The sequence below is a fragment of the Stegodyphus dumicola genome, chromosome 7 (assembly GCF_044657685.1).
Source record: "Stegodyphus dumicola isolate Sdum_Otavi_A_Nest chromosome 7, ASM4465768v1".
NCBI classification, from domain to species: domain Eukaryota; kingdom Metazoa; phylum Arthropoda; class Arachnida; order Araneae; family Eresidae; genus Stegodyphus; species Stegodyphus dumicola.
Genome location: NC_140774.1, coordinates 178,169,569 through 178,197,430, shown reverse-complemented (window position 1 = coordinate 178,197,430; position 27,862 = coordinate 178,169,569). Strand labels below are relative to the sequence as shown.

The 27,862-nt window shown below is 30.8% G+C and overlaps 1 protein-coding gene across 2 annotated transcripts in view; it reads right to left on the bottom strand.

The window, feature by feature from the left end:
- The window catches only part of LOC146996583 (uncharacterized), a 36,584-nt gene extending 9,003 nt beyond the window's left edge, over positions 1-27,581 (bottom strand). Inside the window, exons 1-6 of one of the 2 annotated variants that reach the window (XM_085821110.1) lie at positions 27,254-27,581; positions 6,539-6,644; positions 6,366-6,434; positions 5,407-5,471; positions 4,635-4,737; positions 115-242 (exon numbers count right to left, since the gene is read on the bottom strand). In XM_085821110.1, coding sequence (XP_085677236.1) covers positions 115-242; positions 4,635-4,737; positions 5,407-5,471; positions 6,366-6,434; positions 6,539-6,644; positions 27,254-27,295 — 513 coding nt within the window. In that variant the 5' untranslated portion in view covers positions 27,296-27,581. Of the gene's footprint in view, positions 1-114; positions 243-4,634; positions 4,738-5,406; positions 5,472-6,365; positions 6,435-6,538; positions 6,645-7,025; positions 7,781-27,253 lie in introns of those variants that run through there. The other variant, XM_085821109.1, reaches the window with a different exon arrangement.
- Between the last annotated feature and the right edge of the window lie 281 nt (positions 27,582-27,862).

Here is a 27,862-nt window from a genome sequence, read left to right as displayed (position 1 = left end):
TAGGGTATTTGATACATTTGCTGCTATCTTATTCGCTAATTTAATGAATGTGAACATAAAGATACTATTAAAATTACATTGTGCCAATTATTTTATGGTTATTTAAGTGCTTACTTCAAGCTGAAGTTTCAGAATTTCTTCTTTCTTTTCCCTCCTTTCTCTGGATAATTCTTCTTCTAATTTTAATATATGATCATCCTTTTCTTTTATTGTTTTCAAATAACTATCAAGTTTGGATGATGCTGCATATGAGTACAAAATAGTAAATAAAAAGATTAAAAATAAGAATAGAATAGAATGTCTTAATAAAAGATACAACTAATGTTAGAGATTATTTTTTTTAAATATTGCATGAATTTTTTTAATTTGTTTGTTTATTTATTACTACTTTCACAGCAAGCTACCATGTTACTGAAAATGTACAAATTTGCATTCAGATTCATTTTTAGGATTCCACTCCAGATGTTAAGGACAGGTATATATTTCAATTAAATATTTAATATATTAAATACCATTTGGAATACCTTAAATAAAAATTATAAAGAACATGGGATCCCAACATTATAGGCAGAGCTTTCGCCATTCTTGTCAAAGGACACCCAAAATCTATGAAACAGGAAAAGAAAAATTAAATAAAAGTTTATTTTTTAAATAAAACTTTGATTCAACATTCTCAAGTACTATTTTTCTTGTTAGCAAAATCATCAGTGATATTCTAGATGTTTATTTTGTTGTTCTATAGATAGTAACTTCAGTGGTTGTTCTATAGATAGTACAGTAAGATACTCATTTTTAGGACTTAGTCTCCATTCACACGATCACATAATGGTCTTTTGGAAATAAAACTTGTAAGTCAAGCTTTGTTGCTAAGCAACCAGATCTTGCTACATCATTAAAACTGGTTTAAGGATTTTGCTTAAAAGTTCTAACTTTTCAAATTCATGCCATCTTGGTATAAGTATCATCCAGTCATACAAAGCAAACATGAACTGACATTTGCTCGACAGTTTCACAGAGTCAACTGCATATTTTCCCATTCACAACTTTACATTCCCTATTTGGCTGTGGCTTAAATCCTGTGAAACAGATGTGAGCAAGCATAAAGACTTTTATGTTTTAAACTACAAAAGCTTTTTGAGCAAAAGCTTTTATCTGAATGAAATCTTAGGTACTTCTGAACTAATTTGAATTTTAGCAGAATACTACCACAAAATTAATCCTACATTTTCACAATTTTAAATCATTTGCAATAAATTAAAAAAAAACTTTATGGAATTAGTTTGGATAAAGAAGCTTGGCAAAACTAAAAATTTTTTGCTTTTATAATTTGAATCTTCTTTTTAGAAAATATTCTTTATTTTAATGTTTTCTTACGAAAGCAAACATCATTAGAAACTCGCAGGTTAGTTATTGATTTGCATCAAAAGCAAGGGAAATCTATTAGAAAAATTGCTTATATACTTAATGTAAGTAATTCTGCAGTTTTGGGTATAATTAAGTTACAGGTTATAAGATACAAAATCGTAATCAAAACAAAAGAAGACCTGGAAGACCATCTGAGTTATCTCATGAAATAAAACGCTTTATTCTAAGGAATATTGAAAAGAATTCAAGACTGAGTGCTCCTAAACTTGTTGCAAAACTTCGTGAATTATATGGAATATATGTAAATCTAGAAACTGTAAGAAGAGTAATGCGATCTGCAGGATATCATCAGTGAGTAGCATGCAGAAAATTTTACGTCAGTTAAAAAAAACTGAAAACTTCGTCTCGCTTTCACAAAATCAATGAAACAAAGGACACCCGCCTACTGGAAAAAGTGTTGTTTGTTAATGAAAGCACATTTAACATCTTTGGCTCAGATGGACGAGTGTTGGTGTGGAGAAAACTAAAAGAGGAGTTTCGGAAGCAAAACTTAGTACGAAGTGTTAACATTGGCAGAGGAGGAGTTATGGTATTAGGATCTATGGCACATTCTGGTCTTGGTAATATGGAGTTTGTAGATGGTATAATGAATCAGTATAAATATCTTGACATCTTGAAGCGAAATTTGGCATTGTCAGCACAAAAACTTACTATACAAAATAGTTTTTAAATCTACCAGAACAATGATCCAAAGCATAGGCACCACCTCAATCACTAGATTTTAATCTCATTGAACATATTTGGCGGAAACTAGAATCGAAAATTCGAAAACAGAGTATATCTCTGCGACAGCAACTGAAAGCAATGATTCAAGAGGAGTGGCATAAAATAAGTCCAGAAATTTAAAAAAATAAAAAAAAAAAAAAAGAGAGAGAAACTTGTGGAATCAATGCCCAAAATATGAAATTGATAATATTGTTTATCAAAATTCATGATTCTGAACTTATTGAAACTGATATTTATTCAGCATTTAAGAACATTTATCTTTTTTTAGTAGAGTGTATATTAGTATATTATATGTTAATCATTAAAAAGTACATATTTAGGCAGCATAATAGTTTTATTTTTAACCATATTTACGAATACCACTATCATGCAGTGCTTAAATTGCACCGGAGCCTGGCTCCGGTACTTCTCAATTTTTAAGATAAATTACAATTTTAGCCGGAGCGCACTGGAGCCCTAAATAAGATGAGCTCAGGTACTTCTTTTTATAAAAACTGAATCACAATTTAAAGGGGAAAAAAATTAGAATTCCTAACGTTTTAGTTTAACAATAAGCAGACTTTGCAATACTCTATTTTCCTAGAAATACGAACTCATGAGAACATGAGACGTTCAAGTAAAGTCCCATCGCTCACATTTGGAAACCTTTCCCTTTAAGAAGGGCAATGAATTTGCGAGAGTTTGTTTAGGAACACGTAAATTGCTCGCCATACCATAGTATCTAGTGTATTGTTATCGATGGTTAGTTATCCTCGCAGGAAGGAAAATTTGTGTTAAGTGACAGCGAGTACAATAAGAGTAAAATACTGAGATAAACTGCTCAAGCACGTCCTATACATCATCCTCCCACAGTATCCACTAATGTGGGGAAAAGCGTAAATAGCGACTTTACATTCATCCTTGGGAGTCAGATTCAGCCCTGATACACATCTGCTTGATGGCTATAATTATATCAGCAGAGAGCCGCGGTCAAAGAGAACATTCTCTCTCAGTAAGATTCCCCTCATTTTTTGTTTCCACCCACTCATACCCTCATTTTGTTTTGCCCTGGAATGTTCATCAGCTATAAGTATGTTTAATTTTTGTGATGATAAAAGAACTTTTTCACCCCCCTACGATCTGAGCTTAAATTGGGCCGGAGCCCACTGGATATCGGTTCCAGTGCTTTTTAGTTTTGGTAATAAATCATGATTCTAGTCGGAACACACTGGAGCCCTGAATAAGAAAGATGCGGCACTTCTTTTATGTAATTGAATAACAATTTCAGTAGAAATTTTATCTCGAAAATTTTATTTTAACAATAAAATTATATTAAAAATTGCTTATTAAATTTCAATTTATCTCTTTACATTTTTTAAAATTTTAATTATTTAATTATTTCAATAAATAATAGTTAATTATCGATTAAATTATAATTAATTATTTATCTAATAATTATCAATTAAGTTATTAATAATTATTAATAAAATAACAATTTATAAACATTAATTAAATGTCTATTAATTAATTTGATAATAATTAACTGTTTAATTTTAAAATTATTAATGAGCTTAATAGTCATTTTATTTATTTATTCTTGTTCCTCTTTGCTGACGATCTTCCATAGGGCTCCGGCACTTCTAATCTTAGAAATTAAGCCCTGCTATCATGTGCATTCAAACTAGGAATGTCAGTGCTATGTTACACAAAAGATAAACCATAAAATGCATTCCTACAACTTGCTAATTTCAGGTATTTGACCCAAGGTTGACATGACAGTAGTTAGCCATCTTATTCATTTGGTCATTGGTATGATGAAGAATTATGAGATGCTCACATGAAACTGAATTGACAAGATAACTGTTTTTACATTGGAGAGAGTATTCAAAGAAATTACAAAGTTACCTTCCTTCTGGTAAACTCAATCTCAAAAAATAGAATTAATTAAAGTTAAAATTCATTTATTTTAAAATTATAACTCTGTCAGAACTGATGAATTATATTCATTGCAATCATATCATTCAACTCATTTTTGCAATATTCATTAACATTTTAATTCTACAGCCTCTTTATTTTACTTATAATATTTTTTTTTCTTGAAAATGAATTAAAATTTATGAATTTCGTAAAATGGTTGATACTCAAAATGCTTGGAAATTCATTTTATGTGAAAGAAATAAAGATTTATTCTGATATGCAATGTTAAATGTATAATTTCAATGAAGGTAATATATCTGAATGAATAACATTTAAAAAATTAGGACATTTTTAACTAAAAACTAATTGCTTCAATTCGACTTAAAACTTTTCTTCAAAAAGTTTCCAGCCCCCCCCCAAAGTACTTCCCATCTTTAAAAAATAAATAAAAATGTCAAAATTCATTAAAATAATAGTGTGTTTGAAGTTTAAGCTATTCAAATATTACATTCTATAATTATATACAGAGTATAATTTTTTAATGTTTAAATGCTGTTTTAATAATAAATAAAACAATATTGATTTACCTTCAGCTAAAGCTTGTTTTAAATTACTTTCTGTTTTCTCTCTCTGTATTATCTTTAAATTTTCTAGCTCTTTTATAATTTCATTAATCTGCTTTTGATATTGCTAAAATAATAAAAAAGATTTTGTTATTTAAATGTTAGTCTAATGCTTAAAGTTTTTGTTTCTGCATTAGATATTATTAGTATATCTCAAAGCATTTACTTAATCTGTATATGTAGGCTCATTCAACAGTTCATATTCAGATGGTATTAACTATTTTGTAAAAACTCCTAGAGTTATAATTCATCAGAATGTATAAACTGTTTCCTCCATGATAGTATCATAGAAAAAAAAATTAATCTTCACATGTTTATTTTTAATTTTTTTATTAATCAAGTAGCAAAATTTAGTGGAAACATCATTAAAATCAGTTTCATTTAAGATACTTTTTCTCCAAAGTTTCAAAGGCCCACCAGCGGCCGAGCGGTAAAGTCACTGAACACTGGTAGTTCGATCCGAGGTACAAATCCCTCAGACGGGCTGGCTACACAGGCGTTTTCATGGTTTTCCCCATGTGTAACGTGTATACAAGCCAGTTTCCCTTAGAAAGTCCTCCACGAAGGCATCCGTCCCCTTAGGCAGATAGCCCTAATGTGCTTTGCCATAATGAAATAAACCAAACCAAATCCAAAGTTTATATAAAACTAAGATCACTACCCATTTATATGTATTATGTGCATATGTGGTGTGTGTACATATATATTTTATCATAATTACAAGCATTTTATTTACCTTCTCTTGCTCTTCTAAAATCAATTTCAATTTATTTTTTTCTTCTTCCAAAGTTCTTTTTTCGGCTAAAAAGAGGTGTTTTCAGTAATTAAACTTTACAAAATGTAATGATAACAAACATATTAAATTTCTTATAATGCCCATTTGATAAGCAATTTTATGACTATCTAAGAAATTTTCAAATACAAATAAATATTTCATGTATGCTTAAAACATTTATTTGGCAAATGCATAATCAAATATGTTAATCTTTCATTTTTAGAACAGTGACAAAACTAATATAAATTAAATGTCATACAACCATTAATTTTACGGAGCTTCATTGTTCTGTGAGCATTTTTAACATAAGTCTAATTTTTAAGCATAATAATAAAACTGTTGAATCAGCAGTTTAGAAAGTCGATTTGTTCCAATTATCTTTCACAATGCTTCATAATGAAATTCTTATTTGAATTTAAAATTTTTTAAATTGCTTATTATACGTATATATAGAGAGAGAGAGTAAGAAATTTAAAACCAATTTTACACAAAGACCCAAAAGAAGTGAAATTCAATACCTATAGATTTCAAAATATCCTATAAATATGCAAAATAAGAATCAAAGAAATGCGAAACTAAAACCTAAAACTTAGAGTTTTACATTTCTTTAATTCTCATTTTGCATATTTATAAGATATTCTGAAATTTATTGGTATTAAATTTCACTTCTTTTGGGTCTTTGTGTAAAATTGGTCCTAAATTTCGTACTTTTTGTCTATAGTACTGATAAATTTTCAGCAGCATATTGCAGGGAAATACTTGGAATAATTGTTTTCAAATAAAATATTCTGTGATACTATACATATAGCAAACTATATTTGTAAAACTATGATTATAAATATAATTAGCATTTAAAACAAATTCCTTCTAAAATAACATTTATTTTTACTCCTATAGTCACTAAATGCATTAATCCATACCTTCATTTGCTTCTAATCTTGAAACAGAAATCTGTAGTGAAGAAACTGCACTATTAAACTGGGTAACTTCTAAAAAAATAATTAGTGATTTTACGATTTGAGCAAAGACACAGATTTGTGTATAAAATAGCAAGATACTTTAAACTTGTTCAGTTGAAAATATACATTCGTACCTTGTAATAAAGCTAATCGAATTCCTTCTAAAGTTTCATTCTGCTTATTTACCTGAAGTATTGTTTTCTTGAGCTTTTCTATTTCTTCATCTTTTTGTCTCAGTAACTGGAAATGAAATAAAAAAAAAAAAAAGCATCATTTTACAATATATGTATATATCATGTTATAACTTACAATACTTTACTTTTAGAAATATATATTATAATACAATACTTTTAGAAAGAAAAACTAATTTTTTCTCTTTTTTCTTTTCTTTTTTCTTTTTTTTTTTTTTTTACAAAATGGACTTTTAGAAAACAATAACAATGTAATTAAATTTGTTCCTTTAAAAATATGTTAACAGACAATAACTTCATCAAAAATGTAGAAAATTCTTTTTCAAACATAAATTTTATTCTGTCATTTTCAAGGACACAAAAAACGAAAATTAAATCCAAGAATAATTTTATTTAATCTAAAAAGAAGCAAAAACGAAAATTCGCATACATTTTTCCACGAATAAATTTCTTCTAATAAACCATTTAACGCAAGTGTCATACTATAAAAAGTCAAATATTTATTTGATAAAAGTGTTCTGCTAACGGAGCCAACAGATTCGGAATCTTTTAACAGAGTAATCATTTCGTAAATAAATCCGATTCAAGATCCAGTATGGAAAGCATGCATTGCTGTTGTCATTGGTTGTGGTATGTCATGTGATGTGTCTTTGACGTCATAGCTTTTTAGCCATGGAAAGGTCCATGTTTTTAACCACCTTATAAGACATAGACAAAGTGGGTGGGGCGCGCATCACCGACATGTCGGCAAGAAAGAGTACGGACGATCTGGTTTACTTTAACACTGAAACCTATGACGTTTGCATCACATAACTCTTTTTAATTATTAAATGTGATACGTTGTATAGTGATGAGATTTTGAAAGCCACAGTTTTTTCCAAATAGGATTTAATATATCTCATTAAAGCACATTTACTGCATTTCGCGCATTTTTTTCACGCGTAATTTTTGTACAAAAATCTTTACTTTGGTAAAACAGTAAAAACTCTAAGCACACAATTTATGAACTTAATTTTGCGTAAAAATAAAGTAAAATTAAATAAGATTGATAGTACGCGATGCTTTGAAATAAATAAGATAAAATTAAACAAGATCTGATAATTATTTTAAAATTTAATGAACATTTTCAGGCAGAGATTTTTCAAACTATAATAACATTACAAAACGATCACATTGATTATATGATCATTAAATTATTAACATTAAAGTGGATTAGTTATTTTAATAATTCATAAAATTCGGAGCATAAAATTTTCTGAGCGTAATGAAGGAAAAAAAAAAAAAAGATAAAATCTAGAAGCACTCTTTTTTTAAAGTTTTGTGTGTTACTTACATTTATTGAATATCATGTTCTTCGCCCGTAAACCACATACATTTGAAAACAGCATATCTTTAGAATTTCCGCACTGGTGCTAAAACTGTTATTTTCCGTACATAATTAAATACATTCCGTTAATAAATAAATAAAAAAATACATTCCGTTATTTTCCGCTCTGAACTCGTTGAGTTTGTTAATTAAAAATCCGTTAAAATTTTACAAAATATGAAATAGATTAAAAAACATTCGAAATTCGGCCCTCCAGATGCCTATGTTCGGGTGGAGGATTACATTATTCAAAATTTGATGTCTCTAGATACTGTCGTTTTTGTCACAGTGCGAGAAACATACATGCATTCATGCAGATTCTTTATTATTTGATTTCTTTACATATAATATTTGGTAACAACAATTTGCACGGTGACACTTACATTTATAGTAAAACAGCGTAAAATGCCGCTTCGAAACTAACAGCCTTTCTAGGCTACCATCGCTTTGGGCTAATAAATTAAATTAACAGTAAATAAAAAATAATCTTATAGAGAACTAAAAATAAACTTAAAAAAATAATCACTATAAAATACAAGCAAAATTAATTATTACGGTTAAATACAATTTTAATATTAGAATTAAATGCATAAAAATTATTAAGGAGTCAAAAGATTTTATTACTATGATGTATTATGAGATATAAGTGAAATAAAATTCCTTTATAGAAATTGTGCTAGAATATTCATCTATAATTTTAAAAAAGCAGCACAGTTTAGAATTTTAATGAAAACTTTCAAAAATTCGTTTTTAAATATTTTAGTATTTTTTAATTTTTTACACTAATAAAAAGCATAAAAATTGCAAGAGAAAATTGCTTGTTTGAAATTTTCTATAGTTCAGATTTAAAATATTATTTTCTAAAAGAAGTAGTTACAAATTTCCTTTACATACAGCATAGGAAAAGCTTAAAAAATATCCAGCCCTGAAAGCATGCAATAGCTTTATAATTATTTGGAACGTTAATTATGCTTGATAAATATGCTAAATTTTTAAAAATCAATCTCAATTTTAAAAAAAAAATTGTAAAATTTGTAAAATGAGGCACTACAACCAGCTTTTTCTTGACAATTATACACGCTGCAATAGGCAACCAATGTTAAATTTCTGCAAGTCGTCCCTACTCCTCCGGATGTGATCAAGGTGACAGCCGGCAACGCCTTAGACGAGGGAGAAAACCTGTTTGGGTTGGTCTATCTGGTATAAGGTTCATGTTTTTGGCCATGGACCTTGTAAGAGATAGACAAACCCAGTGGGCGGGGCGCGGGTCGCCGACATGTTCGCAAGAAAGAGTAGGGACGATCGTAAGGCGTTTGTATCACATAATTGTTTTTAATTATTAAATGTGATACGTTGTATAAGTGATGAGGTTATGAGAGTCATAGGTTTTTTAAATAAGATTTAATATATCTCTTTAAAGCAATTTTTACTGCATTTTGCGCATTCTTTTCACACGTAATTCTTGTATAAACATCTTTACTTTGGTAAAACAGTAAAAACTTTAAATAAAAAAAATTATGAACTTACTTTTGAGTACAAATAAAGTAAAATTTAATAAGAATGATAGTACGTGAAGCTTTGAAACAAATAAAGCAAAATTAAACAAGATCTGATAAATTTTAAAAAAAATTTACGAGAATTTTCAGGCAGTGATTTTTAAAATTATTATAACATTACAAGACGATCAGTTATTTGATCATATGATCATTAATTATTGACATCATAAGATGATTATTTATTTTAATAATTCCTAAAATTCGGAGCATAAACTTTTCTCAGCGTAATGAAAATAAATAAATAATATTTGGAAGCACTCAGATTTTTATGTTGCGCTCAAAGAGACGTTTTTTAAAGCTTTGTGTGTTACCTCTGTTTATTGAATATCTTGTTCTTCTCACGTACACTACACAAAATTCAATTCAACAGCAGTATCACAAAATATTTGAAAACAGCATATCTTTAGAATTTCCGCGCTGGAGATAAAAATGTTATTTTTCGTACGGTGTTGCCATTTCTCGCTTTGAACTCCTCGAAATTCTTAATAAAAAATTCATTAAAGTTTTACAAAATATGAAATGGATTAAAACAAATTCGAAATTCGGCTGTTCGGATAGAGGTTTACGTTACTCAAACTTTGATGGCTCTAGATACCGTCATTTTTTCACACTGCAAGAAACATACGTGTATTCATGCAGATTATTCATTATTAATTTTCTTTAAATATAATACAAGGCGATAATATTTGGTGGCAACAATTTGCAAAGTGAAACCAAGGAGGTTAGAATAGAAGGAGGGAGGGTTCGCAGTTTCCTCCACTATCGGGGAATGAAACTCCGCCGAACAAGCGGCGTCCATGTTTGTGACTTCAAAACATTGCATTACGGCAGTGATATGTACGTGTTTCTAAGCTGTTCTGTGCATTTATTTTCCAGTAAAAATATGTTAAATTTATAAAGAAATCCCTCGCTATTGTTGAATTTTTGTTTTAAAGTAATAAAGATGATATCCATAATTTACTATGTACAGCAAATTATTAAGAAATAGTTTGAAATCTAAATGCATGCGCATAACATTAAAGCCTTTAAAAAATGATGTTTCTGCATATTTCACGGATTTGCTTAGGTTAGAAAATAAATCTTAATAAAATAAAACAGATTTATGTGAATTCATTGATTTCAGTTTATGCGCATTTCATATTTATTAATCTCAAAGAAACTGCCTTTAATAAAGTTGAATTACAGAAATACACCTATATAAGTTTTTGGATACATCTTTCCACATGTTCAATGGTGTAAATATTTTACTTAATTTTATCACTATACTGCCCAGAAATTTGTAAGTTTATGCAAAAAATTTTTAACAACAGAACAGTTTATCTTAACTTAAAAAAATAAATAATAATTAATATATAAAGAAAAGCATTGCTTTATTTAACACCTTTACAATTAATAAAAATAGTAACAATTGATTTCTTACTTTTCATGAAAGTTATAAAACGAATTAACTAAAACGTTCAAATTATACAATTTAAATCCTACCATATAGCATTGTATCTTAAGGAACGAAGATACCAGCTATAAACAGAAACATTAAAATGTGTTTAATATATTTTGATTATAGTTATATTAAATAACCTATTTTAAGTCCTTTTTTTCACATCTGGAAAGAAAACCACATGACATTGTGATATTTTTTGACATAGTTGTCATATTACATAAAAAAAGAAAATTAATACTTACGTGTGAAAAATAATGCCCGGAATTTTTTTCGAGAATCTATTTTTGCATCCATATGCAATACAAGCTGACATGCTTCAAAAAGAAAAGAAGAAAATATTGCAATGACAGACTTCCTTGCACAAGTCACGGTGATAACAGGAAGATGGCCGCCAAGCTTCACCGTTTGAGTTGAACCTTCCCTCCTTCTGTTCTAACCTCCTTGAGTGAAACGGACCTTTATAATGAAACAGCGCAAAATGAAGTCCGTTACAATTATGCGACTACAAACGCTGACGGTTTACGGAAGTTAGCGGGTCTCACGTGACTGGTGGCAACATACGTCACAAACTATTTGTCTGGGTTACTATAATTGGCTGTTTTCCACTTTTTTATGTGAATTTCGAGAAGTTTAGTTTATAGAAAATCCTTAATATCATGATGTAAACAAACACCGATGGCAAAAAATTATTTGGTAACTACATCCATTACGTATTGATAAATGTTTCGACATGATTACATATAACTGCATTAATAACCAAATAAAACAAACTTAGATTACAAATGCGTTATGTAATGGAGCATGTAACTGAAACTTCAGAATTGTAGAATCCGGAAGATTTTTTTTCCAAGTTAGAAGTATAACAAAATACGAGCAGTGTTCTAATAATTTTTAAATCTTCATATTCTTTAATATTACTGCTGTTTTTGATAACATGATCATAACATAATTGATGATCATTTAAAATAAAATCTAATTTAAAATAAAATCTAGTAATTCTGCTGAATACTGCTTTTCATGAAAGCAGGAGAATATTTTAATGGGATTATTAAAGTATCTGTAATAAAGAAAAAAAAAAAAAAAAGTAGGTTAGGAATAAACAGTAAGTAAAAGGAAGATTACTAATAATATATATTAACTATTGTATATATGTGTAATTTTGTGAATTGTGAAATAATGATATTTGTTCATTTTATAATTTAATAAATAAAAATTGTGAAAAAATTATATTTGTTCAATTTATAATTTAATAAATAATATGAAAAAGCTACGTACTTTTTAAAAAATCATTTGCACTTGTTTTTCATTATTGCATTTAAGTTTTATTCATTATTTGAATCAATATATATAAGAATATAAGAGAATCGTATACATTTTACAAGTAAAATATTATATGCAGTATGAATGGAGATATGTTACTGTAAGATCCTAAAGTCTGGTAAATCCTAGGTTTTACCAGTAAAACCTAGCTTTTACCAAAGTAGCTTGTTAAAAGCTCGAAGTATGCTTTAATATGATTCCACTTCAGCCTTTGAGGTAAAACCGAGGAGTTACCAATGCCTTCTGGTAAAATCCTGAAACAAGGGATTTAAATCAACCTTGAATAAGCCTCCGCACACAAATTCCGTTATGACACTTTTCTGTTCCTGCCTCTCCTTATTTGCACCATTCGCAGTCTAACTTGGACATAATTTAAACAAGTGTAAGCAGCTACGATCTAAAAAAGAAGAAGTTTGGGCGCAAGTGCAGAATCGCCCACTTATCGATGTTCACATGGACAAAGTCAAGGGAGTGCGTAGTGCCAAGTTTGTGTAATTCTCTGATGTTATTTTAAGCAAAAATAGGTTGTTCTGTACATGGACACTGAGTTTGTGCAATTCTTAGACTTGTTATTTTCAAGTTGGCGATTTTGAGAAATGCGCTAAGCAGGGGTGATTCTGCACTTTCCCTGAAGTTTGTTTCCATTTTTACATACTTTGCTTTTTTTATTTTGCTGATGGGAAATGAGTGATGTTATGCGGAAAAGATTATGACATTTTGTCTGAATTTGTAAAAAATAAGCCTGATAACTGCTTTTATTTAACAAGTGAGAAATATGTGATGGAGAAACAAACAGTTCATTACAGAAGGTTGAAATGCTGTCGTATTCTAATTGGAGGAAAGGACAAACTTATAATATCACTATTTGCAAAAATCCTATATTATGTTACAACTGATGACGTCTTCAACACAGCACTCATTGCAATTGGCCATGGTGAAAGAACTTGCATGATTAAAGAACTGAATCGTAAGTACAAGAATGTAACAGTAGAACCTATTTTCACATATTTAAGACTATGCGAACCATGTCAGAAGAAACAAAAAACTGTGAAAGATGGGATTGTAATTAAATCAGTTGTGCATAGTGAAATGAATTCTCGATGCCAAGTCAACCTAATAGATATGCAGTCCAATACTGATCATGATATGAAATTCATTTGAGTGCATCAAGATCATCTTACACAATTTGTCTTACTCCGAAGTTTACACAGTAAAAGAATTGTTGAAGTAGCATATCACTTTCTGGATATTTTCATAGCTTTTGGAGTCCTGAGCATTTTTCATTCTGATAATAGGAGGGAATTTTGCAACCAAATCAAATCATAAACAGTTTATGTGAAATGTGGAGTGATATAAAAATAGCTCACTGAAAACCGAGACACAGTCAGTCACAAAGTTCTGTCAAACGGGTGAACCAAGATGTTGAGAACATGTTGGAAACAAATAAGATAGGAAATTGGTCAGAAGGATTAAAATTTGTTCAAAAATAAAAAACAAAGCATATCAGGAGGGATTCAAATGTTCATCTTAATGAAGCTATCCTGTGATATCCTGCAAAGTTGTCTTATGAAGCTAGGACTTGCTAACTCAGTTTTGGAACATAATTTGATTAGTAACATGACCACTGAACAGGATTTAGAAAAAAGTTATAAGTATGTATTACTAATGAACGTGTGGTTAATACAGAAAATGGGAAAACTAATCTCGAATCAACAGTTGATTTAGAATTGCAAGATAATAATAATGCATATGAAAAATAATCAGACATAACAATGGAAGCAGATACTAAAGTTTGAATTGAAATGAAAGAACCAGATATATGCTCTGACACAACGGGTGCAATTATCAAGAAAACTCAAAATGTGAAAGTGTTTCGAGAGACAGTTAAGGAAGGACTTCAGAAGCAGGTAAAGAAGATGAAGACTGTGTCTACTAAAAACTTTCCGAAACCTACATTTGGACAAATACTTTTGGAAAAATGTTAAAATAAAAGTACCTGATATTGATAAATCAAAAATGGATCCAAAATCAATAATAGCCGTTATTAGAGATATTTAAGATGATGAGTTTTTATGTTTTTGATAGTAAGTTCGGTAAATTAAAATCGTTGTAAACAGGAAAGCAGTTTATTTTTTGTAAAGAAAAATTTTTTGAACATTGAAGAAGTTGGTATAGAAGAAGTAAGTGTATGTGAAATAGTAAAAAAAAAGAAAAAAAAAAAAAAAATTCTTTAGTTGGGGGACAAGGACTTAGAAAATGTAGCTGTTAAAAGAAGTGTACTACGAACATCTGTTTGTGCAAATCAGCTGATCTACTTTGTAAATCCAAATGCCATAACAATCAAACTTGTTGTAACAGGTAATAAAATGTATTAAAGTAATAGTACTAAAGAAAAACATGCTACAGTTTTCTTATTTTTTTAGTTACATGCTTATTTAACTCTACCTTATATGTTGTGGTATTTCAATTCCTAGGTTTTTAATCTTTTTTTTTTTTTTTTTTCCCCTTGTTTTCAATCTTAGAACTTTGTATTTATCAAGTAATAAAACAGAAGCTGCTTACAGTATCATCTGTATTCAGGCTTACAGTACTGGATATTAAGATCCTTCAAGATTCAGTGTTATTCAAGTTTGGCATGTTTGATAGTGAATACAAGTAAAATATGTTACGAATAAGAAATATTTGAATTTCAGTTATTATACTTGATACTCAAGTCATAAAAATGTTATTTATTCCTTGTTAGTTGAAATCATATTTTAGGATATTATGAGTTAAATTTCGTAAACTATATACTTAAAAAGAAAAACCTTTGAAAATTTGTCCTTAGGTGATAAAACAATATTAAAATATAGCATATAAGCATAAAATTAGAATTCAATAGCCAAGCCAGAATTTAAATTACTAAAGTTTAAAATGCTAAATTTAAATTACTAAAGTTTAAAATAGTGTGAAAAAAGTCTCATGTTATTTCCAGCTTCCCAATTATGTTTAAGTAGAGAATTCTTTGTTAGAGCAGGACAAAGAAGGAGTGATCACTATCCATAAAGCCAGAATGGCAGAGATAATCAAGACTATTAAAAATTCCAGTCTTACTCATGTGGACAGCCCAGCAATGATATTCCACTGATCAAAACACAACTATTGTATCTTCACAAGGGCACCAGTCTAGTAAATCATCAAAATCCTTGAGTTTTTCCCTCAATGTAAATTAAACAAAACCCTGCTGAATTTTAAGCTTCGTGGCTCAAAGTTTATCTGAGACATCTATGAAAGTCTAAGAATGTTGTTGAAACTTGAGTTGGAAATTTGTATCTCATGAGACATGCACAGTTGTCCAGTTCAGTATAAAAGTAACTCTTAGGGTTGTTTTTTTCAATGCCAGTCAAGGCGAAGAATCTGATTTTGCATTTGTTCTCTAAATCCTCAAAGGCAGTTATTAATTGAGTGCTGGAATATTTCATAACAGTAAGTAGGTTTGTAAGTTGTAAATAAAGTGGAAGTCGCATATCCCCACCTTACTCCTGTTGTTTAATTACATTGAAAAAATTATTTATCCTTAACGTTAGTTCCTCCACCCATTAATTCCAAGACCAATTCCTATTTAAGACAATTACCATGTAGTTAAATGTTTAGAAACAATTATTTCAATGATAATTCCTCCAATCCATTAATTCCAAGACAAATTTCTATTTAAGACAATTCCCATTTAGTTAAAAGTTTAGTATTGAGGCACATGGATATTATTATATAAAACTCCTAGTTAAAAGGCTTGTGACACAATACAAAAGTTATACAGGCTTTTCTGTTTCTATGCATGTTATTTAATTGGCACCAAGTACTCAAGTCTTCATGACATCATTTAATTAACTATTTCAGTGTACCTTTTTTGAGGATGGAAGACCATGTCACCAAATTTTCAGCATACATCAATACATTTACATCCCTATCTTCTTACATAAATATAAGGTTGTTGACATGTATATTACAAAGAAACAGCTGAACATAGTATCCTAGGGAAGACGGGACTGAAGTTGCTTGTGATGAGATATGAGTAAAGTGTAATGCAATATGTTGTGTTATTCATAACACAGTGCATTTATTATAAGACAGATCATTTAAAAAAATCATTATTTGAGTTTTGCATTTCTATTTTTTATTTTATTTTCTATTACTTGATTCTTCCTTTAAAACAACTGTAATAATAGAGATACAAGACTGAAATAATGATTTTGTTTCTTACCTGCTTTAAAATGAACACACTGTATGTCAGTGTTAGACTAATATCAAATTATATGGAACTAGAAGCATATCTTCTGTCCTTCATTTCTTTCCAAATTCAGTACCAAGCATCATTTCATCATGTGGTGGAATATGCGAATTAAACTGTTGGTCATACAGGTATAATTCCACTGCGCTAATGCTGCAGCCATCCAAATTTTGATAGAGAACACCCCTGGGGATACATCTGAGTGTCTTCCATTCCTTCTTTCCAACAAGCTACTCTAATAATTTTGTGGTTCAAATGTTCGTTAAGTTCCTAAAAACGTTATTGATGCTTCTTCTAGCTTTTCCACCAAAATTTGCATTAGTGTTATCCTCACAATAGGCAATGATTTTATAGTTCAAATTATTATTTTTTAAAGTAGTACTTATTGAATCAAAAATTATTTCTGAAGTTTCACCCGGCAGTGAAATAAAATCTAATATTCTAATTTTAATTTCTGTTTCTAGATCAAAAAGTTTAACAATTGTGGAAAATAATTTAAAATTTTTGTGGTTGGAAGCATCATAATATATGGATATAAATGTGCATTTAAAATCTAATTGTTTCTGCAATTGTGAAAACGAATATAGTGAAAAAACATTACAAATAATTGCTTCAGTTTTTGTCATTGCTTCTGCAAATTTTTTGTCGTACAATGTTTTGATCATTTACGATGTACAATCAATTGATCTGAAACTTTGATTGTGGTTTATAGTGTGGAAAGCAAATAGCCCTTGAGCTAATGCTAGCTGTTCCTCCATTAACAATAGATATTCCTTGACGAGACGTAACGACAATGATCGAACACCACCGAGTAAATCTAACTCGTTACATCGCCTATTTTAGTGTACTCTGCATACATTTTATGTGTTTTTTTTTATTTATGTATTTTTTATTTCTTTATATTTACTATAATAATTAATAAATAATAGCTAATATATTTTAACAGTACATTTAAAATAAGAAATGCAGATGTTTTCTAAAAAAGCGGGACATTTTTAAAAATCTGTGGGGCACGGGATAGTCCTCCAAAAAGCAGGACTGTCCCACCAAAATCAGGACGTGTTATCCTAGTAATTTTGACATTAGTAATAATGAGAGCAATAATTGCATTGCTTTAGCATTTTTCTCTTCATAAAAGAAATTGAGTAATGTACTTCAACATTGATGTGATAAGATAGAATCCTTCTGTAAGTGATGCCAAAGAACTGAAAGATCTGCTAGAGAAAGGGGATAATTATTTTATTTTAGAAAATATTCACCAAATCATTGCATCAGGGACTTGAACAATGGAGATCATAATTAATTAATCATAGTGAAGAAAAAGACCATGCATTTTGCTTCTGTTTTAGCTGTTTTTCAGTAATAAAAAATCACTCTCTTATGATGCATATAAGGACTTGGAGCATTTACATCTGCCTCTGAAAAAAAATAAAGACGTCTAAAAACCACCTGAAACCTCATCAGAGCTGGCACTAGAATCTGTGCGGTCACACCAGATGACATTATTTAGAAATAGGGGCCCACCAGCGGCCGAGCGGTAAAGTCGCTGAACACTGGTAGTTTGGTCCAAGGTTCGAATCCCGCAAATGGGTTGGCTGCATGGCCGTTTTCGTGGTTTTACCCAAGTGTAACGTGTATACGAGCCAGTTTCCCTTAGAAAGTCCTCCACAAAGGCATCCCTCCCCTTAGGCAGATAGCCCTCAAGGCTTTGCCATAGTTAAATAACCTAACCTAACATTTAGAAATAGTTGAGATTACAACAAGTGGAAAAAAAATCTAGTGTTGAAAAGGCCTAATCGTGAATCCCATAAGAAATGATTCACTTGTAATCTAAAATAAGAGACAGTAGATTCGATGCAATAAAATTATTAAATGTAGGCTTTAGTGTACAAAAGCATAGCAAAACATGTAATGGCTACTTCCCAAAGTTCAGCTGAACTTTTATATCCAAATTGTTACTGAAAATATCTAAAAGACTACTTTAAATTATTTCAGAAAAAAACATTAAAGTAAGTTGGTTTATTTTATTTCTGGGACTAAATAAAAGAAAATAATTTATGCAGAAAAGCATTAAAATATAATGATTTATTTTGTTTCTGAGAAGATAAAACAGAAGAAAAGTTATGCAGTCAGGAATGCTAAGTAATGCGACATATTTTTAGATAATAGTCATTAAATGATATAAGCAAAATACATTATAAGGTTTCTTAATGTGGATGAAGGTATGTTCCATGTATAAAAATTTCTGAAAATTTCACATATGAAAATATATTCTGAAAATTCAATTTAAACTGAATATTTATATTAACAAACATTTATCAGATGCAAATATACTTGTCCCAAACATGTGTGCTCAAAGTCATGACAATAGATACCACATGAAAAGAATACATTTAGGAGTTCCATAAATAATGCATTAGGGATTTGAAGCACAGAGCTGATTTTTATATTATCTCTTTACGTTCTCTGAATCATAAGAACTGATTGAATTGGAAATAATGCCTCAATGTTTTCTGGTGAAAGGTCTAGAAATTATGTGTTTTTATAATTATAAATATCAATACATATTTTTGAGGTTACACTGAGGAATTTTTAAAACATATATTGCAATGCTGACTCTAACTAAGTAGAGCATTACGTAGATATTTTTTTGCCTTAAGCAGAGGCATACCCCTATGTTTATTGAAATTAATGATATTTATACGCTTTCATATTCATTGAAGATAAATATTTCAAATCACAACATTCTAACACTTATAATATGTTCAATCATAGCTTTATATATTCAGAAAAATTATGTTACAATTAATGATCTATATTTATAAACTGAGAAATGTTTAAAAAATAGCAAATATCAAAGAAACAGAATAGTAAAACAGAACAATGTAAAAAATGCTGTACTAATTATGTAATTTTATATACAGTCAAAAGTCGTTAATTCGGACACCCATAATCCGGAATGATCTATAATCCGGACCTCAAATCTACAAACTTTCTGCGCATGCGTCGTTTTGACGCATGCGCGTAAGACCTTTACGGCTGCGAATATGCGTGTGCGCATGCGCATAATACGTTTACGCAAGCGCGTTTAACGTATAACGGACGGTATAAGCTAAGCTAAAATTATCTAATTCAGGTAATGTTGCAGATTGCGTTGTTCCTTAATCTTCGAATTGGATCCGGCTTATTATTTTTTGCAGACTGTTACAGCAATTTTATAAAAGTAAGCTTGAACTTTCGATTATGTCAAATAGAATTTCCGATATATATTTACTAATATGTAAAGAATCTACAAAGCGAAAGTATGTTTCGAAGTCCATTAAACCAAAAGTGGAATTGCTGCAAAAAATGGATAAAGGCATATCCTTTGATTATCTAATCATTCCGAAATATGTTTATCAATTTCACGCTGCTCTGCGGGGTAAGGGAGACGACACGGCGCGCAATGAATTGGAAGTTGATCTGTCAGCACTATGCTTATCTTCAGGGCAGATGTTTTTATTTTATTTGTCTTATAATTCCTTACTAAATGTAGTATTTCATCTCGATATACTCCGTCTTTGATATGATTTAAATCAAATTCCTCGTCATTATAATTCGCTTCCGATAGTGAAGAAAGTGACGCAGAGGTTATTGAAAACGAAAAAATTTCGATTGACAAATTAGTCGTTATTCTCGACACAGCAATTATAGAACTTGAACAGCGGAGCTTTGTAACTGAAGAAGAAATTATGCCTGTTTATAGAATTAAAAAGAAAGTATTATCACATAAAACGAAGCAACTTAAACAACTTACATTGAAAGAAATGTTTAATAAAGTAAACAAATAAATATTAAGCTTTTTTTTTTTTTTTTTTTTTGTAAATATTGATACCCTTTAGATCACAAATGTTCTTTATTTCATAAATTACGGTTTCATATTTTTAATTTTATAACTTCTGCATGCCATCTTACCAGATTTAAACTGATGATCTATAATCTGGAAAAATCGATAATCCGGAATCGCCGAAGTCCCGACGAGTCCGGATTAAAGACTTTTGACTGTATATAATTTAATTCTCCTTACCTTTATAGAACAAAATCATCAATATTTTTTCCAGAAGGAATTTGATAGCTTAATTCATATTCTATACAGAGAATAGATGAGGATGTTTCATAATTTTTTGTTATTTTAAGATTATAGAAGCTTCTCTTACCATCAGCAACAGTAACTGGGAATATTAGCCTTATTTCAGCTTCAAATTTCATTATGATTGAACTAGGCTGTAATTAGAGAATTATCTTCAAAAGATTTAAAGCAGTCTTACTGTTCAAATAACTGGTTTTTAAAGCTAGAAAGTTGTGATGAAATTTTTATTTGTATATCATTTAGGTATTTAAATGCTAAATTATAAGCTTCTTCATTTGGATAGCTTAAATTTTATTAATGTTAATTTTTCACTGATTAGAAAATGAAAGTCAAAAGATAACTCGTTAAATTTACATATCTCAGTTTTTTTTTTTTTTTGTTTGTTTGTTTGTTGTTGTTGTAAGATTAAAACGTATATTACTTCTTTCATTTCTACTACGAGAATTCCCCCCCCTCCTACAAAATTAGTTCTTTTATCAATTTATTACATTTTCACCTTCTCTTCAGATTAGGTTACTTATATTTAAAGCTAAATATCAAATTTCTAAAAAATGTTTTCAGAAATAATTTTATGTCTTCATTCTAATCAATGACAATCCCTCTTTTTTATATTTATATAAATAATTCAATTCAGTTGTAGATTGTCAGGATTTCTTTGATATGGGAGATGTGAAAAATTAGCAATGCCTTCGCCGGGACTCGAACCTAGACCTCTCGAATACGCACCGAGTGTACTACCATTACACCACGAAAGCATGCAGAAAGGAGGGGGGGGAAATACCTTAGGGAACCCAATCGCCAAAACCTGATCGAAGAATCATCATCCACCATCTTTTAGGTCGGGGCCACTGTAGAGTCATTAGGTTATTTTCGAGCAAGAGGATATGGGAAATGAGAAATACCCTCGTCAGGACTCGAACCTCGTCCTTTCGAATACGAAACGAGTGTGCTAACCGTTACATCACGAAGGCATGCTGAAAGGAGGGAGAATAACAAAGCAAAATAAAGGAAATTTTCTCCTGGGAAATTCGAAATGAAATTTAGAATGCAAAAGTGGGCTATTGTGGTAATAATTGGCAATTAAGAAAGCATTTTTAGATTTGAATATAAGCTACCAGATTATAAATAAAGGTACAGCAGTGTAAATAAAAACTAAATAGTAGAGTAAAGCAGAAGAATTATTGCTGATTCCATGGACAGATCCCGACTTTTTAAGGGGAATCATAATAACATACATATATATTGGGTTTTAACGAAACTTTCCCGCCACCGCAAATACCGTCTTCGCAAACATAATACGCTGGCGTGTTTAATCATATTTTGTCAAATGGTTTTTGGCATTTGAAAAAAAGAGATTTGCTTTAGAACACTCATAGAGATATTAGGTATTTTTTGAAAGCAGAACAAGGGAAAAATTAGCAAACACCTTGGCCGGGAATCGAACCACAGACCTCTAGAATACTCGCCGAGTGTGCTGACCACTACACTACGAAGGCAGGAGAAATTCTTTATATACTCTCCCTTTTAAAGGGCGGCTGGGGTTTTAGGGAACCCAATCACCAAAACCTGGGTGTGGAGAATCATCATCAACCACCCTTTTAGTTCGGGCGCCACTGTAGAGATATTAGGTATGTTTTGGGAGCAGGAGAAGTTAAAAATGAGCAACACCTTCGCCGGTAATCGAACCACGGACCTATGGAATACGCGCCCAGCGTGCTGACCACTAAACTGCGAATGCATGCTAATAAGGCGGGAGAACTAGCTTATACACTGTGTTGTGAAATTTGTAAAAAATTATAGTTACTATTAAGTACAAGGTGTCTGAAATAGAACTATCACGCTACCAGATTAGAACCATCATTTACTTCCAATTCTGTTTCAAAAAATCAGCTACAAAATGTCACCAAATCATATGCTACAGCTTTAGGTACTAATGTCGTAACATATGACACTGTGAAGGTTTGGAACCGAAAGTTCAAAAACAAGGACTGGGCTCAAAAGCAGAGCGCTCTGGCAGGCCTACTGACGTTGATGAGGCCCGCTTGCGAGAACTTGTAGAAGAAAATCAGTATAGAACTCATCGAAAGCTTACTAAGGAGTTAGACGTTAGTACCATATCCATTAGCCGCGCTATACGTCGCATAAACTTGATGTATAAGTTCAATCGCTGGGTGCCACATGAACTGTCTAAAAAAAGATAAGGATATACGTGTTCGGGCCTGCACTAATCTGCTCGAATATCAACGCAAGGACAAAATTCTGGACCGGATCGTCACTTGTGATGAAAAGTGGATTTACTTCAATAACACAGGCCGAAACGAGGGTTGTTCTGTGGCCTGTGAGCCCGTTGGCAGCGTCGCAAAGCGCAATTTCACTAACAAAAAGATACCTTCCAGAATACGTTGGCTCATGCGAGCAGTGTGTGGTCGGGCGTTGTACTGCTGATAGCATTGGCCACTCCCTGAAGGTACAGAAGTGTCAGCAGCCGCAGCACATGATCCACGTATCATTGGGCCGTCATAGTGCCTTGAATACGAACTAGAGGTAACCTGGAATCGTAAGCAGTTGGCCCCCAAACCATGATGTCGCGCAGTGGAGCGTTCCACAATTGCTGCCGGGATTGAACCTGTCTCCACATCGACGCCACACTCGTACGCGGAGACTATGATTGGAGAAACAGAAGCTTGTTTCATCCTGAGAACACGACCTTTGTGCCATTCCGTCGTCCACATCGCTCGAGCACGGCACCATTGCAGACGTTGGAGTGTATGATGTGGGGTCAATTGCAGTTTCTTAGCGGACGCCACGAATGCAGGCCACTAGCCACCAATCGACGGCAAATAGCTCTGGTCGATATTGGAGCATGCAGGTTGTCTTGAACATGCTGCAGAATGGAGGTAGAAGTGACTTGCGAGTGCACCACCTCCTGTCGTCGAATGCGTCGGTCCATACGTGCTGAAGTCACTCTGGCTGCACCGGCACCCGTCGAACTTGGCACATTTCCTTGTTCCAACCATCGTTGCCACAGCTGGTACTGTGGACGCATCAAGGTGTGTGTCAGCTGAGATTTGCCGTATGGACCAACCTGCCTTTCTCAGTCCGATCACCATGCCCCTCTTAAATTCTGCTGTAACTGCCTCCGTTGACGGCCTGGCATTCTCTGCTATTAGACGCGTCCTCTAAGATAAGAACAGATTTTGTACGATGATTTCCCTAGCAGAAATAACGGCACTAAAGTTGAACATTCTGCAGGTTCCTTCCCTTATATCTTTTTCAACGTGCGTTGGAGAGCTGCACATCTCACATCATTCGCATAATTCGGTGAGGTGCGTCTACCCTGAAATTTGCGTAATTTTTAGGCCTGTCCTGCTTGGTGCTGCATTTTCCAATGTTGGGTAATGTATTTTCTCTCATATCCTTGTTTTAAACAGTGCAGAATTTCGATTTTTGTACCGTTAGATAGGACGAAAAATAATATTCCAAATCAAGAGTTTTTGGAACTTCTAAAGTAATTTACCAAATTTGTACTTTAAAAAAAAAAAATCATTCAGTTTTTATTATTATTATTATTATGGCGTTATTCTTGATTGTGACGAATTTATGATTCGAAATATTTGATCCTTCGTTTTTAGAAACGTACAGTTTCAAGTGATGGGCATTTAATTTGCATACAAGTAGCATGAAAATGACAGTTCTGCATCAGGAGGAGCTGAGGGCATGGTCAATGACATCACAGAGGGCGGGGCCAAAGGCAACGTCATCACACTAGGAGGCGTGGTCACGAGTAGAGTTGAGGTGTTCGTAGACTGCTGGTTGAGTTGTAGACCTCCTGCTTTTCATTTAAAGTTAGTTTTTTTTAATTTGGCAACGGAGTCATGGCGTCCTCTAGGGACGAAAAAAGAAAATAATGTATTTAGGAATTGCTTATGGCGTCCTCTAGGGACGAAAAAGTGAATTATATGTTTTAGAAATATATTTTTTAAGTCTGGTGTTAAAATTATTCAATGCGCGACTCTGAAAACAATGTAAAAGAAACAAATATAAAAAAGACTTTCCTTTAATGATAGTTCATCATGTCATGAAAATGAAATTACAAGATAATTTGTTTTTATTACTCAATTTTATTCTGATACTTTTATCCTTTCTAGTTTTAAATGAAACTTTAACTTATTTCTTAGGTTTTCTGTTCATAATAACATATTCATTTACTGTCATATTTTTTTAATACTTAACACGTTTCTAATTTGTAATATTTATTTAATTTCCACATACTATTTTTTTTTTCATACCTTTCATAAATTTCAGCATACCCTGATTTTTAACTTATATGTTATATTTCACAAACGTTCCCGCACATGCTGTTTATTTGTTACATTATTTAATTTTAGATGCAATTTAACACTTTTTTTAACGTTATAATGTTCAATATATTCTGAATTTTAACTTCATTTACTTTTTTAAACCACTCTAGTATTCTATACACACTCTAACTTAGTGGTATGAAATTGTATTTAAAAAGAAACGTTTATTTTTCGTGATCTTAGTTCTTTTACTAAATTTTCTACAGAATTTCTAATTTCTTTCACGTGTTTAACAATATCTTACTTACATTACCGAATATTTTTTAAAAAAACTTAAGTCTATAACTGTTAATTGCTTTTCTTACGTTCATGATTTCCCTTCTGTGTTTATATTTCTTAATTCTAGCTTAACTTATTTATTATAATGTTTTTATTTCTGTCTCATCACTCGTAATTCCAACATTTTATCCCTTTTTATTCATTTTAACGATATGGATTGTTTTCATTTACTCCATATTCAAATATTTCCTTACAATTTTTATAATACTTGTTTTATTCCTCGATCATAATAGATCATCTACAGGTTTTACTCAGAAATTTCCATTCACAACTTTACAGTTTAATACCATTTATATCTAAATGTATTTCTTTCTCATATAGTTTTATGGTCTTCAAAGTTTCTAACATCATATTTAGTTTTAAATCCCGATTACCTTTAAGTGTGTTGATAATTTTCATTTCTAATTTTACAACCACGTTCAGTGTTTCATCCACACATACCAAAATATTTCTTACATTTTCTGATATTTAGTCTATGTCATATTTCAGTACTTCAAATGAATTTACACTGCTCACACTATTATTTTTTCATGTTTTAGAGACACTAACTATACTAATTTTACTATTTTTCCTGCACTAATTGCATCTATGTCTGCTTTCATGTTAAACTAGCAATTGTTTTGCATCACATGCATAAAGAAATTCTTAAAACCAACTTTTTCAATATCGTACTCAAATTACTGTTTTCCAGATGGGAATTACCAGTATTCTTTGGTTTTACTCTGTTACATCTTTTTAAATTTTAACATCTAACTTTTAATTCTAACATACATCTTTTAAACAGTTTTTTCTTTTAATGATAGCCTTACCTTATTTGTTCAAATTAATTCTTTCATTCACCTTCTTTACTACCTTTCAGTACCTTCATAATTCACTATGCAAACGCAATGTCTTTCACTGACATTCTGTTTAATAATACCACAAGTTTCCTTAATTGACAAAAAGCGAATTATTTCTCATTTCAAAATAGAACTACTATATTTTTGCACAAACATTACCTTTATCCATTCAAGCCACCCCTTAACCTGTAACTGACGTAGCGATAGGAAAGGAGATTCTTATCATATGCTCTTTCGACATTTGAGGTTTCTAGAACTTCTTTGACAAGTATATCAATACCATCAGAAAATATACTTAACACTTTTACCCAGTTTAAAGGCAACATACTGTTATAAGAATGGTTTTAGTTAAATTTATAACACAAATAAACGCATTTTGTGCTAAATAGGCATAAACATTTAGATTCAGAATATTTCTTTTTAATCCGATGTAAGACTTGAATTTCATTCATGATACGGATTGTCTCTTGATTTTCTTTTTGTTTACCTTACACTAATAGAAAATTTTTATTTTACAAGTTCAGCTTTTAATGAAATAGAAATAAAAACTACGATACACCTGCTGTTTTTAAGAAAAGGAACTTTGATATATTTCTGGAAATGTAAATGCTTTTAGAGTTTTCTTTCAATAACGTTGATTTTCATTACTTTACTAACTTCAATAATTCTCTTATTAGCTAATATGAATGAAAGAAGATTGTCAAAAATGTGACACAGTATAATTCTTACGAACATATGTACCTTTACCAGCATACAGATATTACCGATTGAAATGAAGAAAGATACAGATATTTTACTCCAATCTACATTAAATTTTAAAAAAAATATTTAAACTTTCATACATTCCAAAGAATAAACGAAAACTCAATAGATATTGTCATGTTTGTATATATGAGATAAAAATTTTATGAATGGTATCTAAAGTAATGCTTAGAACTTCATAAAAGCGAACATTCACTATGTTAATACACATATCATCAGTTATTTACATTAATCAATGTAATATTAATCATTACATGTACTATATGCACATATATTTAAAGTTTAATTGTCTTACAATTGAATAATTAACTATTGAGAGAAAGAGGTTCATATCTTACACTATTTAATTCACATGGAACAAATTTTTCCATCAACCACATTGAACCACGTTTATTAAATTCGCCAAAGCTCTTTTATTTCTGCATTTTCACACTCACGACACATTTTAAATGTAACTATTGATTACCATTTCAAACACCGATATCATAACTCAGTGTAAAACTACATCATAACTCATTTTTTCCCTACTAACTACAATTTTATATATTCAAGAAGTACATCTAAGACATGATCATTTTCTATGTTCTAGCAAATCGATTCAATTGCGAACATACTATTAAGACTTGCGATTTTAGAAGACTTGCATGTATTAACGATGTCAACGTTTCTTCGTTTTTGTAAGATTCGTATCAAACCATGTCGCATTCGAATGTGGTGTAAGAGATCACTTTTTCTTTTAAACACTTGTAAACAATGGATACAATTTATAAGAAGAGAAGTATCATGCTGTTTCAAAACATCATCATCAGCATATTTCTGTTTCTTTTGACACCAGCAAAATTTAAAAAAAAAAAAAAAAAAAGGTTCGTGAGATTTTCTTCAAATTCTGTTTTACTTGAAAAAAATGTCCGAACATTCAATACGATGTAAAGATTCATATTGTTTTA